Below are 15,402 nucleotides of genomic sequence, written 5' to 3' on the forward strand. Positions count from 1 at the left end.
AGAAGGTGGTGTTTGTACCTGGAGACTGCTGAGTTCCCTCCATGCTCCCCTGTAAATGGAATTGACTTTCAGTTTATTGTTGCTCAGGTATAGCTCCTGGAGCTTTGTCATTCCTGCCAGGGCTCTTCTTGGAATGGTGCTTATGTCGTTCTCCTTCAGTTTCAGAGTCTGCAAGTTCTTTGGAAAGCCAAAAGGCAGCGTGTGGAGGTTGTTCCCAGAAAGATCCAAGGACTTTAGCAGTCTCAGCTTGCGGAAGGCCTCCCGATGGATATGAGGACTTGTGATCTTATTGTAGCTCAAGTTTAGCTCCTCCAGTAAGTAAGTGGTAGCAAAGTCATTCCTGTTAATCTCAGAGATCTGGTTATGAAGGATCATAAGTGTCTTCACTCGCCGAGGTAGCCCACTGGGAATCCTTTCCAGCATATTGTTGTACAAGTGGACAGTGTGCAGCTTCTTCAGGCCCTGGAAGGCTTGCGGGTGGATCCCTCGGGCTTTTAACTTGTTGTTGTGAAGTAGAAGGTACTCAAGGTTTCTAATTTGGATCAAGACGTCTCTGCCAATCGTCTTAATTGCATTCTTCTCCAGGTGAAGGAGGACGATGTTTCGAGGTAAGCCACTCGGGATTTGTGAAAGATTATTGCTGGACAAATCCAGATATTCAAGGCTGGATAGTTTCCTTGGAAAAGCAGAAAGAAAAAATTCTCCATTTATATACTCCCAAGTGAAACAATAATATGTTTCCCTGGGGGATTTACCCCCTTTTTAAAAGACTTTCTCCCCCCCATCATGGCCACCTTGCTACTTCCCTTTCTGTCCTTGATGTATCTCTGGTGGGGACAGGTTTCAGAGTAGCAGCCATATTAGTCTCTATTCGCAAAAAGAAAAGGAGTACTTGTGGCACCTTAGAGACTAACAAATTTATTTGAGCATAAGCTTTCGTGAGTTACAGCTCACTTCATGAATGCATAGTGGGGACAGCAGAACGTGTAGTTCCTCCACTGGCCACTAGGGGATATCCAGTGCAATCAAGCACCAGCTACACTTGCAGGAGAGCTGGCTAGATTCCATAAGCATCTGCCAGGGAGCTGAGATCTGCCTTTCAGCATGGTATTTCTCTCTATTAACACCACATGCAAAATACTACAGCCGAATGATAAGAGTTATTGCATGCCACCAGAAAGACAGGCAGAGATGCAGTGGAAAGACCATTAAAATTTAAAAGTTCTGCTGTCAGTTTAAAATGACTACATCACAATCAACTCTAACTCCTGTCTCTCATTTCAAATAAAAAGGTATTTTTCACACTAAAAAAACAAGTTTTGCCTTTGAGATGATGCTGAATTGTTCTCACCAAAGGGGGAAACATAAACTCAGAGGTCTATGCCAAGATTATGAACTTCTTGTGACCTCCTAGTATTATGGAAGTGATTCAAGGCCAGATCTGCTTTGTGTAAACTATTCAAACTAGATTCCAAGGACTCAGTTGTAGCTAAAGCAAATCTTCAGTCCAGTCTCTTAAACCAACTGGATGCAGGTAAGTGGTATTATTTCCCAGCTCTGTGTTTCAAGGCAGACATTTCTGGAACTGGATAGTTTCTCAAGTCAAACAGTATACTCAATTGATATAATCTGTATGGCAATGCATATCCCATTTTACATTGCCAAAAAGTCTTCAGGAAATATGGCTTTATGTTGTGCAACCTTCATTGACCACTGAGTGCAAAAGATCAAACCCCTTCCCCACTGCAAAAGGTGATCTGTGGCTTAGCCGGAGGAATTGAGCTATGCTCATCCAACCCTTATCAGAAATGTTACACAAAACATTATTCTGGAGATAAAAATAGCAAAACCACATATAAATTACTATGCAATTGTGAGGATGCTAAATGGTAATGGGAAGAATAAAGGGGTTGTTGCATTTTCCTTTCTTCATAATCTGACAGGTTTATAGAGTACATAGCAAGTTATGGGCAGGACATGTACTGTGAGTCAGATCCTCAGGTACAGCCAGTCAAGTACTCCACACAGTTGGGAAGGTAAAGGTAGCTTCCTGACACTCTGATCCCAAGAGCCTCAGTTTACCCATGGCACACTGTGGAGAAGCCAAAGGGCTATTTTAAATTGCACCAGCTTGTAAAAAACCCTTAGGGGCCATTTTGCTTTGGGGAAGTATCAAAGTACAGCATTCTCCAGCTTTCCTCCTACACTGGGGTAGCCCCATGCCAGGGTGATCCTTAACTGCACAATTAGGGCAGCTTTCAAGTCTGTTTTGCACTGTGAGAGCAGCACAAAAGAGAATCAGCAGAGCTGAAGATCTAGCCTTAATGTCCAGAAAACTGCACTTGGATCTGATCATGAGAAGTGCTGAGTGATCTCACTCCCTGTTGGTTTCAACAGGAATAGGAGCCCTAAACTTTTATTGACTTCAGCAGGACTCTAGGCCTCTCCCAGTAAGCACCTGGTACTTTGCATGATTGGGCCTGTAGCTACCAGGGGGCTAGGATCATTGGTGTCCTTTGTTTAAAGACACTGTATGATACCAGTTCAAACCATTGACCAATATGTTTGCATTTGGGTGACTGCACCTGAATCTAGGCCTTCTCATATAGACCCAGTAAATAAAATGGCACATTTTATAATAGAAATCTTGTACCTTCTTTCAGAGTAACAGCCGTGTTAGTCTGTATTCGCAAAAAGAAAAGGAGTACTTGTGGCACCTTACAGACTAACCAATTTATTTGAGCATAAGCTTTCGTGAGCTACAGCTCACTTCATCGGATGCATACTGTAGAAACTGCAGAAGACATTATTATATACACAGAGACCATGAAACAATACCTCCTCCCACCCCACTCTCTTGCTGGTAATAGCTTATCTAAAGTGATCACTCTCCTTACAATGTGTATGATAATCAAGTTGGGCCATTTCCAGCACAAATCCAGGTTATCTCACCCTCCGCCCGCCCCCCCCACAAACTCACTCTCCTGCTAGTAATAGCCCATCCAAAGTGACCACTCTCTTTACAATGTGTATGATAATCAAGGTGGGCCATTTCCAGCACAAATCCAGGTTTTCTCACCCCCCCCTTCCAAAAACCACACACACAAACTCACTCTCCTGCTGGTAATAACTTATCCAAAGTGACCACTCTCCTTACAATTTGTATGAAAATCAAGGTGGGGAAATGAGTGAGTGAGTTGGGGGGGGGGGGGGCGGAGGGTGAGAAAACCTGGATTTGTGCTGGAAATGGCCCAATTTGATTATCATACACATTGTAAGGAGAGTGATCACTTTAGATAAGCTATTACCAGCAGGAGAGTGGGGTGGGAGGAGGTATTGTTTCATGGTCTCTGTGTATATAATGACTTCTGCAGTTTCCACAGTATGCATCCGATGAAGTGAGCTGTAGCTCATGAAAGCTTATGCTCAAATAAATTGGTTAGTCTCTAAGGTGCCACAAGTACTCCTTTTCTTTGTACCTTCTTGTACATGTAAAGAAAAAACAGCCAAATTTAAAGAGCAGAGTCTCACCAGAAGGTTTCATTGTCCATCCCTTCATTAGTCAAGTAGTTGTTCTGCAAATACAGCTCTCGAAGGCCCGCAAGTTCATTGAAGGCTCCTTTGGGAATCTTCTCTAGTTTGTTGTTCTATAGACACAGAAAGCACATTATTAGGCTGAGAATATCTGAGTCTTGAGAATAGTCAGGCACAACTCTGAGCAGCTAGCATCATAGGCCTCATGTCCATGGGCATAAGAAGCAATGAAAAATCAGAAGGACTAGCATATAGTATATTACATGGGGATGTTATTAGCCTGAGAGAGAAATATATCCAAACAGTAGGCCAGATCCTGCAGTCCTTTCTCACTCACTCTCTCCCCAAGAGTTCTGACTGAGGACAAAGTAAGAGAATTGCAGGATTTGGCCCATTAACAAGGCCCTACTTACCGTACAGGTTCCAATTTCCTCACCCAAGCAATCTATTCACCTATCAAACAATCCTGGTCAAAGAATCTAGACTCAGCAAACCAGATTCCACTATAAAGTGAACCAACTAATTCTACAATCCTAACAATATTCCTTATCTACCAAAAAGCACAGTTCCTAAGAGTTAGATTCCAGAAAGCTACCTTCTCCCCTTAATGTGGCTTCTAAGTGGCCAACAGGCAGCAAAAGATAAAGCTTTGCTGTTGCCCTGAGCCAACACTAAAAACGTTGCATTTGTTGGTGCATTCCATTTACAGGCAGGAATTAGAAGTTGGCCCCCACACTTTTAGAATATATAAGGCACTAATGTTGAATTTGGCAGACACAAAACAATTCAAGTATATGAAGAATGCACTGGACGCTGGGAGAGCTTCATATCTCATAGAACATCTCAATCAATGGGGCTACACCAGCGTCAAAGTGATCAGAGAGAGGAAAGAGACAACATGACTGTGTCACATCAAAACTAACCCTGTCTCTCCCCTTTCAACTCCCAGCGGCTGTTCCTCATTTATTGTTGCTCTCCCCTGGGCTGGTCAAAACAACAGGTAAATGTGTAGCTACCAGCAGACGATGCTTTTTCGAAACAAAGCACATATTTCCCTCTTCGGTCCTCCTCTTTTCCCACACAGGGCTCAAGACTGCCACTCTCACCGCTGACTTGAGGAAAGACAGTTCAAGTCCAGCACTGGGCAAACTTTCGGTCTTGATTGTGCACGAGGCTGAGTACCCGCACGTCCCATTAAAGTCAATGGGAGTAGAGAGCACTCAGCATCTTGCAGGAGGAGTCCAGCAATTCACAAGATCAAGCCTTTTGTTTTTACCTTTCTCCAAACTGGAGATCCTAGTTCCTAAAAAGTGTTGCATGAGAGTCAATGGTGAAACCTTCAAAGAAAAGGAAAGCAGGGCAGGCAACAAAGGATTTCATAGCTTAGTGAGATGATAATAAGGTAAGAGCCCTTTTCATCTCCCAGGGATTGTCACAACTAATCACAGCTGGACCCAAAATTCTCCACCATCGCAGCTCCTCCATGTTAGCTCTGGTAAGAGCGCTAGTGCAAATGGACAACATGCGATTTTAGTCACAGAATATCAGGGCTGGAAGGGACCTCAGGAGGCCATCTAGTCCAACCCCCTGCTCAAAGCAGGACCAACACCAACTAAATCATCCCAGCCAGGGCTTTGTCAAGCTGGGCCATAAAAACCTCTAAGGATGGAGATTCCACCACCTCCCTAGGTAACTCATTCCAGTGCTTCACCACCCTCCTAGTGAAATAGTGTTCCCAAATATCCAACCTAAACCTCCCGCACTGCAACTTGAGACCATTGCTTCTTGTTCTGTCATCTGCCACCACTGAGAACAGCCTAGCTCCATACTCTTTGGAACCCCCCTTCAGGTAATTGAAGGCTGCTATCAAATCCCCCCTCACTCATCTCTTCTGCAGACTATATAACCCCAGTTCCCTCAGCCTCTCCTCGTAAGTCATGTGCCCCAGCCCCTAATCATTTTCATTGCCCTCTGCTGGAATCTCTCCAATTTGTTCACGTCCCTTCTGTAGTGGGGGGACCAAAACTGGATGCAATACTCCAGGTGTGGCCTCACCAGTGCCAAATAGAGGGGAATAATCACTTCCCTCGATCTGCTAGCAATGCTCCTACTAATACAGCCCAATATGCCATTGGTCTTCTTGGCAACCAAGGACACACTGCTGACTCATATCCAGCTTCTTGTACACTGTAATTCCCACGTCCTAGAATCATAGAATATCAGGGTTGGAAGGGACCTCAGGAGGTCATCTGGTCCAACCCCCTGCTCAAAGCAGGGCCAATCCCCAATTTTTGCCCCAAATCCCTAAATGGCCCCCTCAAGGATTGAACTCAGAACCCTGGGTTTAGCAGGCCAATGCTCAAACCACTGAGCTATCCCTCTCCCCAGTGGAGGTTTGCCACTCCAGGCCAATGGAGGCTGCAGGAAGGGTGGCCAGCATATCCTTCAGCCCGTGCCACTTTCCGCAGCCCCCATTGGCCTGGAGTGGTGAACCGCGACCAGTGGGAGCCACAATCGGCCAAACCTGTGGACGCGGCAGGTAAACAAACTGGCCTGGCCCACCAGGGGCTTTCCCTGAACAAGCGAAGGTCCTAGTTTGAGAACCACTGGTCTAGGTCACTCTGGACACTATCCCTACCCTCCATCATATCTACCTCTCCCCCCAGCTTACTGTCATCTGCGAACTTGCTGAGAGTGCAATTAATCCCATCATCCAGATCATTAATAAAGATGTTGAATAAAACCGGCCCCAGGACCGACCCCTAGGGCACTCCACTTGATACTTGCTGCCAACTAGACATCAAGCCGTTGATCACTACCCATTGAGCCCAACAATCTAGGCAGCTTTCTGTCCACCTTATAGTCCATTCATCCAATCCATACTTTTTTAACTTGCTGGCAAGAATGCTGTAGGAGACCATATCAGAAGGTCTACTAACATCCACCACTTTCCCCATATCCATAGAGCCAGTTATCTCATCATGGAACCAATCAGGTTGGTCAGGCATGACTTGCCCTTGGTGAATCCGTCTTGACTGTTCCTGATCACCTTCCTCTCCTCCAAGTGCTTCAAAAGGGATTCCTTGAGGACCTGCCCCATGATTTTGCCGGGGACTGAAGTGAACAGGGCCGTCCCTTCCCATACACAAAGTATGCAGCTGCGTAGGGCACCAGGAAATTTACCAAATTTCCTGGTGCCCTGCGCAACTGTGTGCTGCTCCAGCCCCTGCCCCGCCTCTTCCCCATGGCTCCCACCCCTGCTCCACCCCAGCCCTGCCTCTTCTCACCCCTGCTCTGCCCCAGCCCCTCCATTCCACTCCTCCCCCAAAGCCCCCGCCCTGCTCCACCCCTTCCTGCCCCCACTCCCCTGAGGACTGCAGCAGGGCCAGGCCTACACTCACCGGGGGTGGTTCCCCCCGCCCCTCAAGCCAGCCCCCGCGCCCCCTCAGAGGCCTGGGGCCCCACACGTTCCCCCCCTTCCCCCGGGGAGCTGCGTAGGTCCCCAGAATAGCTAGGGACGGCCCTGGAAGGGAGGCTGACTGGTCTGTAGTTCAAGATTAGATGACACAGAGATAATACCAGAGCCCAGCTAAACTACAACTTCCACCAATGCCTCTGCCAGGGTTAGCTGCAGCCATGGAAAATTACTGGTCCAAATATTCCAGTTGCCAGTTCAGTAGATACCAAAAGTCATTGCTACTTGAAGGTGATACAGCCTATGTGAAATAGTCTGGTGAGCAAAGACAGTACCTTCCTAGTGAATAAGCAACTATATCAGGAAAAACACCACCATAAATTGCAGGTTCAGCAAAGAGGACAAAGACCAAATGGCCTTAGAAACTTATCTGCCCTCTCATCTCATCCCTTATCTGCCCTCTGTGTGATTCCGACACCACGTGAGGACAGCATGACAAAATGTGCACTCTCTCTGTCCAAGGACTGCCTGATGTTTGGCTACACTTAGGACTGAGACATGCAAGGCTGCCAGCCAGCCACCAGCAATACATTCCTTTGGAAATAGAAAAAACGGAATTTTGATCTAGACAAACAGCTCGTTGCTCTCACTACTCATGCCAGTACACATGTATGTACAGGGGAGACTGGCTACTCGCTGGCGTGCTTTTCCTTCAGCCCAAACCTAGCAGTCGCCATCTAACAATGGGCCTGCCTCTGCAGTTTAAATCTCAGGCACACACAGAACTGCATCCCAGATGTAAGAGAATACACAAAGTTGGTTCCATTACCTTTAAGTGTAGTTTATATAGTGCTGAAGGCAGGTTCTTTGGAACATACTTCAGGAAATTGCTGGACATGATCAATATCTCCACGTTATTAGAGCCATTGAACATATCATCAGGTAACCCAGCATCTGAAAGTTTATTGTTGTGAAGATACACAGATCTACCAGAAAGAAAGAAAGACTGAATTAGGCAGTATGGTTTGCTTTCCTCTCTTACCCAATGCAGCCTTCTGAAATCTACACCTCAGTCTATCGTCTTCCTTTTCTTAAGGTACATATATTCATTTTTTTAATGTATCACTTATTCTGCCAAGTATAAAAACAGATGTGCCCAAACCATAACACTGGCCCCAAGCAGTCTCTGAGTGGTGGAGTGTTCAAAATCCAAACCTGGATCTCGATCTGTATTTTATGAATCACCTCATCTTTAACAGGCTGAGACAAAGCCTGGGATCTGTACATAGCAAGACTTAGGTGTGTTTGAAATCTGGATCTGAATTTAGCAGCTTGAGCCCAGCTCAGTGTTTGGCCACAAGGCAAAGGGAATCTATTGGAGCGATAGGCAACCTCAGAAAGTTTAGAGTTTGGACTTGGTACAGACACGTACCCAAAGTTTGGGTTCTAGTCTAAAGCAGTGGTTTTCAACCAGGGGTCCAGGGCCCCCTGGTGGGCCATGAGCAGGTTTCAGGGGGTCCGCCAAGCATAGCCGGTGTTAGACTCACTAGGGCCCAGGACAGAAAGCCAAAGCCTTGCCGCACAGGGCTGCAGCTCAGGGCGCCAAGCCCCACCACCTGGGGCTGAAGTCAAAGCCTGAGCAACGTAGCTTCACAGTGCCCCCTGTAACTCAGGCACTGTCTTTTATATGCAGAAAAACAGCTGTTGTGGCACAGTTGGGGGTAGAGTTTTTATAACATGTTGGAGGGGGGGCCTCAGAAAGAAAAAGGTTGAGAACCCCTGGTCTAAAGAAAAGGAGGACTTGTGGCACCTTAGAGACTAACCAATTTATTTGAGCATAAGCTTTCATGAGCTACAGCTCACTTTAGTCTCTAAGGTGTCACAAGTACTCCTTTTCTTTTTGCGAATACAGACTAACACGGCTGTTACTCTGAAACCTGGTCTAAAGCACATCCTGTCCTTGAGTTTGCAAAGTTGGGCTATAAATCTCTTGAGGATTGGTTATCTCAGGAGATTTCCATTATTTCTGCTTCCATGAAGGCCGGAAATAATACAAGAATAGCTTCTACGTTGCTATTTCAGAATTTCTGCTCCCAGAACTCAGGAGTGCAGAGACCACTGTGCAGATGAAAGAATAGACTTAACCAGTCCGTAAGAAAGACTTTTACACTTAAGGTGAAGGTTTGGAGGAAAAAAACATTTTATTTCCCTTATGCACCAGTTAGCCCCATCCCTAGGTAAATTCCTCCCAGGAAGTCTTATCAGATAAGAGGAAACAGTTCTATCTCAGAGCGAGAGGAAGAGGAAACAGAGCCTTAACTTCCTTTCTTCCACAATTTTTATAACCGTGCAATGACAGTGATGTCAATGGAGCCACTCCCAATGTACACTTGTGCAAGTCGGAGGAGAATTGGGTCCAAACCATCCTCTGGTTGTTTTTACAAAAACCCACGGTCATAAACAATGGGTGACTACTCCCACTTCTATAGTCCCTTTGCTTCTGCATATGCTGCAGGAGGCACTGTGTGGCTAAAATCCTGGAGGCAGATTAACAGTATGATAGGGAACCACTTCCAAAGCAGGGATTGAAAAGCCTGCACTCTCTAACTTGTCCTAAGATTTTGTTGTGATTGTGGTGATGATTTGGGGGGATTTTTTGGACTCAACATAGAAACACAACAGCTCCACGAGCAGAGAACCACAGGACAGAATATTATTCACTCTGTGTGGTCAGCTATGCTTTTAACTGACAGATATCTGACTTTCTGAAAACCTCTCGTTCCAAGTCAGCAGAGCCTGAAAGTACATACTTTACTGGAGGGGAAAAGTACAACAGTTGAACCTCCAACTTAGGATCTTGTATCAGTCCAGCTCAGGAAACAACCAGCTGCTATTCTGTATTAAACAATGGTTGCTATGGGAGAGCTTGTGAAACTCACTTCAGAAAGAGTCCAGCTACTTAATGTGATGCAAGAACTCAGCAGCTTCTGTAATTCAGGTTTTGGAAGGAAGACACACGCATAAGCTGAGGTGCGGTCATGATGAAATATCACGCACGGTGAGCGACTGACCCAACCTCTTCAGGTAACTAACGGCTTACCAGACTAAGAGCCTAGAAGGTACTGAGCCAACTCAACTCCCCCTGAAGTCAATGGAAATTGAGGGCTCTCCGCATAATTGCAGGATTAGACCCTGTGCTAACGGTGCCAGCCAGCGCTAGCCACTTACAATTCAAATGTACACGTTGTAACCAGCAGCGGAGCTTGGGCTGCTCTTGCAATGGTCACTGCAGTAATGGAGGCTGTATCCATCGATTACACTGGACTAGGTAAAACTTCGGTGGAGCAGACCACGTTTCACCGCAGGCATGTGTACCCACAACTGAAATGAGGGTGGTCTGTGGCACTGCACTGGGGTCCAACCGAGAAAATCGTCACTAAAGCGTCACGGTGGTGCCTAGAGAATCAGCCATACAAGGTTGAAGTACTGATGGGGGTTGGGAAGTACTGTCGAACCAATACTGTTGCATCATTAGCAACAGCTTTACAGTCTCAGCTTGATCACAGCCTTTCTGTGAAGGAGCTAAGGTGGAGTTGGGGATATTTGACCAATTAGTCACTGAATTGATTAATCAGTGCTGGTCCTTGCCACTCATAACAGATCAACACAAAAAAGATTGAGAAGATTATTAAACATTATTAAAAATGTTGTGTGTATATTTGTGTGATGTCCAGCAAAAACCACTAGAATGCATTCATCTGAGAGTGGTTTTGGTCCCCTCAGTAACATAAACAATCCTCCTCCTCCAAAAGTTATCTGCAGGCCAAAAATGGTTTCGGTAAACAATCAGTTCTTCCCACCAACCCATTTGCGCTAAGCAGTGACAGAACATACTCCTCCTTTCACTTCTTGATCCCTTACCTCAGGTTTGGCTTCTGTCCGAACGTGAGCCCGTAAATCTTTGTGATGTAATTGGCTGCAAAATCTGCACTGATCAAGGTATTTGGTAGGAATTTCGGAGCCAGAGTTAGCTGAAAAACAAATATTGGGGGGGAGAGGAAGCCAGTTAGATGCAATGAATGCTTTAACCACCAGTATTGGGTTAGCAACAGAATATTTGCAGGCTATTTACTTTGAAGAAGCAACAGTAAATGACAAAGTCCAAGTGGTCTCATTAAAAACAGTGAGCATTTCTGTCCTTACTAAATAATCTCTACAGGAAGGAGCTAGGCTTTTGCTTCAAAATGTTTGGATGGGTTTTGTTTTAATTGGAAGAAATCAAGGGTTCAGAGAGTAAATACATTTCATGTTATGGTCATAATTCCTGTGAAATACTGTGCCAAAATTTAAAAAAATCATCATAATGCCCTCACTGCTAGAGTCCCATGTGAAAATAACTCACGTGGTGGTTACTCCACACTTTAGTTCCAAAGTCCCACGCGTGTTTGACAATCTCTTCAAAACAGGATGCAGATTACCAGGGGTGTTTTTTCCAGACAACACAGCAGAATATAATATCGGCACAAAAGCAAATATCTGATGTGTATGAAGAGTTACATCTTATTTGTTAAACACAGACTGTGTATTGGAAACAAAATACAGTGTTCTTATCCCAAAGAGTTTATAATCCAAACAAGACAGACACAGGGCTTGTTTCTCTTCATGGCCCAGCGCTATTCAATATCTTTATCAATTATCTGGAAAAAATCATTGCTGGTAAAGTTTGCAGATGACAAAAATTGGTGGAGTGGTAAAAGATTAGGACAAGATTACTGAGAAGAATAGACAGGCCTGTAACCAGAGCTGATCCAGAGAACAGAAGGGTGTGCTGTCGACCGAGTGCTAAGATTTGGGATGTGGACCTGAGGTTAAAGAGGATCCTAAAGGGAGCGGGAAAGAATCCACTGATCATCCTTCATGTGGGAACAAATGATACCGATAGATTCTCGCTGGAATGTATCAAGAGAAACTATGCCAGGCTGGGGAAGACGCTTCAGGAAATCGAGACTCAGGTGGTCTTCAGTGGGATTCTACCTGTTCCTAGAGAAGGGCAACAAAGGTGTGACAAGATGATGATGCTCAATAGATAGCTCGGGCAGTGGTGCTATAAGGAGGGCTTTGGGATATATGGCCACTGGGAGGCATTCATGGACAGAGGACTGTTCTCTCGGGATGGACTCCATCTGAGTAGGGAGGGAAATAGACTTCAAGGATGGGGACTGGCACAACTGATTAAGAGAGCTTTAATCTAGGAATTTGGGGGAGATGGTTGGGAGACGTCCAGGTAATCTCCATGACAGATTTTAACATTGAGAGGGAAGAAAATGAAGTAAGAAAGGATACAGCTGTGGCTAGGAGAATGGACATAAGGAGGAAGGGCAGTAGTGGATACCAGTCTAATAGGTCATACTGGCGGTAGAATGTCCGTGCCCAATCAGGTGAAGAAAGTGAGTGAGGCCAAATAGCAAAAATTAAGATGTTTGTACACCAATGCGAGGACCCTAGGTAACAAAATGGAGGAACTAGAGCTATGGGTGCAGGAAGTGAAACCAGATATTATAGGGATAACAGAAACATGGTGGGAGATAATTACTGGAATACAGTGCAAGTTCATTTTAAAAAAGGATGTTGACAAATTGGAAAGGGTTCAGGAAAGAGCTACAAGAATGGTCTAGATAGATAGACCTACAAGCTACAGGTCTAGATAGCCTGCTTTACAAGGAGAGACTAAAGAAGCTCAATCATTTTAGTTTATCCAAGAGAAGGCTAAGAGGTAACTTGATCACAGTCTGTAATTACCTGTATGGTGAAAAGATTTCTGATAGTAGAGGGCTCTTTAATCTAGCTGACAAAGGTATAACACAAGATCCGATGGCTGGAAGCTGAAGCTAGACAAATTCAGATTAGAAATAAGGTGAACATTTTTTAAGTGAAGGTAATTAATCATTAGAACAATTTACCTAGAGTGTGATAGATTCTCTGTCACCTGGAGTCTTTAATCAAGATTGGATGTCTTTCTAAAAAGATGTGTTCTGGAGAATACAACCAGAAGTTGTGGACTAGATACAGACATCAGTTGGTGAAATTCTATGGCCTGCATTATGCAGGAGGCAGACTACCTGATTATAATGGCTTCTTCTGGCCTTAAATACTTTGAATCTATAAATCGTCCTCTCACACAGGTTTTACACCAGTGTTACTCCATGAAGTTCAATGGTCCTACTCCAGACTTACAGCGATGTAAGTGAAGGGAGAGTCAGACCTATAGAGCAGGCAAGACACAATGAGACTCCACATGAAGGAATGTCAGTAATTCTTTTTTAAGTCATTACTCATATTATTATTAACACTTCATGAGGGCCTTGGGGAAGAACAGAGATTTTAATGAGGAATTGCTTGGCCTAACTTCTTAAATAAATGAATAACTGAAGAGTATTCAAGCTTCTCTTTCTGCTGGTATGCCAAGCATGCACTTGGCAAAGTCGTGTTTCTATCACCTTGTAGTTCACCAGACATATAACTTAGACTTTTATTTTTAAACCGAAAATAAATTTGTTTATTTGTCTCTTTCTCTCCTGTGTCGGTAGTTCCCTCCTTAGGCTGCCTGAAAATGTCTGATGGACACAAATCAAGCAAAAAGAGCCCTTTCCCCAAATCAATTATCCCCTGTGAAGCTTTCTCAGCACCAGAAATAATGGGTGGAAATTAGAGGCGTTTTACCAACGCCCAGCACTGACACCTCATTGCCTTTAGCTTTGGATGTACTCACTTGCTGACTTGGGAGATGTAATCTCATGGGAGTGGGTTAACGCTAACAAGCCTGGTCAAGAAGCTCTGGAAATGTGTCATAAAGCAACATTATGCCTATGTGTCCATATGTAACATTATGCCTTTTGTGTCATAAGGCAACATAGCAAAGCTTTTGATACGGTCTCCCACAGTATTCTTGCCAGCAAGTTAAAGAAGTATGGGATGGTTGAATAGACTATAAGGTGGATAGAAAGCTGGCTAGATCATCGGGCTCAACAGGTAGTGATCAATGGCTCCATGTCTAGTTGGCAGCTGGTATCAAGTGGAGTGCCTCAAGGGTCGGTCCTGGGGCCGGTTTTGTTCAATATCTTCATTAACGATCTGGAGGATTGCATGTTTGCAGATGACACTAAACTGGGATGAGTGGTAGATACACTGGAGGATAGGGAGAGGATACAGAGGGCCCTAGACAAATTAGAGGACTGGGCCAAAAGAAATCTGATGAGGTTCAACAAGGACAAGTGCAGAGTCCTGTACTTAGGACGGAAGAATCCCATGCACTGCTACACAATAGGGACCAAGCGGCTAGGCAGCAGTTCTACAGAAAAGGACCTAGGGGTTACAGTGGACGAGAAGCTGGATATGAGTCACCAGTGTGCCCTTGTTGCCAAGAAGGCCAACTGCATTTTGGGATGTATATGTGGGAGCATTGCCAGCAGATTGAGGGACGTGATCATTCCCCTCTATTTGGCATTGGTGAAGCCTCATCTGGAGTACTATGTCCAGTTTTGGGCCCCACACTACAAGAAGGATGTGAAAAAATTTGAAAGAGTCTAGTGAAAGGCAACAAAAATGATTAGGGGGCTGGAGCACATGACTTATGAGGAGAGGCTGAGGGAACTGGGATTATTTAGTCTACAGAAGAGAAGAATGAGGGGGGATTTGATAGCTGCTTTCAACTACCTGAAAGGGGGTTCCAAAGAGGATGGATCTAGACTGTTCTCAGTGGTAGCAGATGACAGAACGAGGAGTAATGATCTCAAGTTGCAGAGGGGGAGGTTTAGGTTGGCTATTAGGAAAAACTTTTTCACTAGGAGGGTGGTGAAGCACTGGAATGCATTACCTAGGGAGGTGGTGGAATCTCCTTCCTTACAGGTTTTTATGGTCAGGCTTGACAAAGCCCTCGCTGGGGTGATTTAGTTGGGGATTGGTCCTGCTTTGAGCAGGGGATTGGACCTCCTGAGGTCCCTTCCAACCCTGATATTCTATGATTCTATGATTCTCTACTATGGCATAATACAAAGAAATCAGACACAGGAACTCATTCATATATGCAATTAGTCACTTCCATCCAGGTTCAAGCTTTGCTGTCTGCATACATTGTCAGCTGGGTCAAAGCAGATACAGTAACTCCTCACTTAAAGTCATCTTGGTTAATGTGGTTTCGTTGTTACGTTGCTGATCAATTAGGGAATGTGCTCGTTTAAAGTTGTGCAATGCTCCCTTATAACATCATTTGGCAGCCACCTGCTTTGTCCACTGCTTGCAGAAAGAGCAGCCCGTTGCAGCTGGCTGGCGGGGGCTTGGAACCAGGGTGGACTGGCAGCTGCCCTATCAGCTCTGCGCTCCCCTAAGTTCCCAGGCTATCAATTGCTGGCAGTTCAGCTGTCCCTCCCCCCACTGCCCTGTGCTGCTCCTGCCCT

General features: G+C 45.1%; 1 protein-coding gene and 1 long non-coding RNA gene across 9 annotated transcripts in view; one reads left to right on the forward strand and one right to left on the reverse strand.

Annotated features, from left to right (window-relative positions):
- The window catches only part of PODN (podocan), a 50,311-nt gene that overhangs the window by 18,410 nt on the left and 16,499 nt on the right, over positions 1-15,402 (reverse strand). For all 8 annotated transcript variants that reach the window (XM_084637594.1, XM_084637601.1, XM_084637597.1 and 5 more), the window contains exons 5-8: positions 10,871-10,980; positions 7,779-7,935; positions 3,532-3,647; positions 19-676 (exon numbers count right to left, since the gene is read on the reverse strand). In XM_084637594.1, coding sequence (XP_084493720.1) covers positions 19-676; positions 3,532-3,647; positions 7,779-7,935; positions 10,871-10,980 — 1,041 coding nt within the window. The remainder of the gene's footprint in view (positions 1-18; positions 677-3,531; positions 3,648-7,778; positions 7,936-10,870; positions 10,981-15,402) is intronic.
- Positions 522-15,402, forward strand: part of LOC311525444 — a 30,103-nt gene continuing 15,222 nt past the window's right edge. The window contains exon 1 of the long non-coding RNA XR_014712773.1: positions 522-608. This is a non-coding gene — a long non-coding RNA (uncharacterized lncRNA). The remainder of the gene's footprint in view (positions 609-15,402) is intronic.

Source organism: Lepidochelys olivacea (genome assembly GCF_965140295.1).
Source record: "Lepidochelys olivacea isolate rLepOli2 genome assembly, chromosome: 8".
NCBI lineage: Eukaryota > Metazoa > Chordata > Testudines > Cheloniidae > Lepidochelys > Lepidochelys olivacea.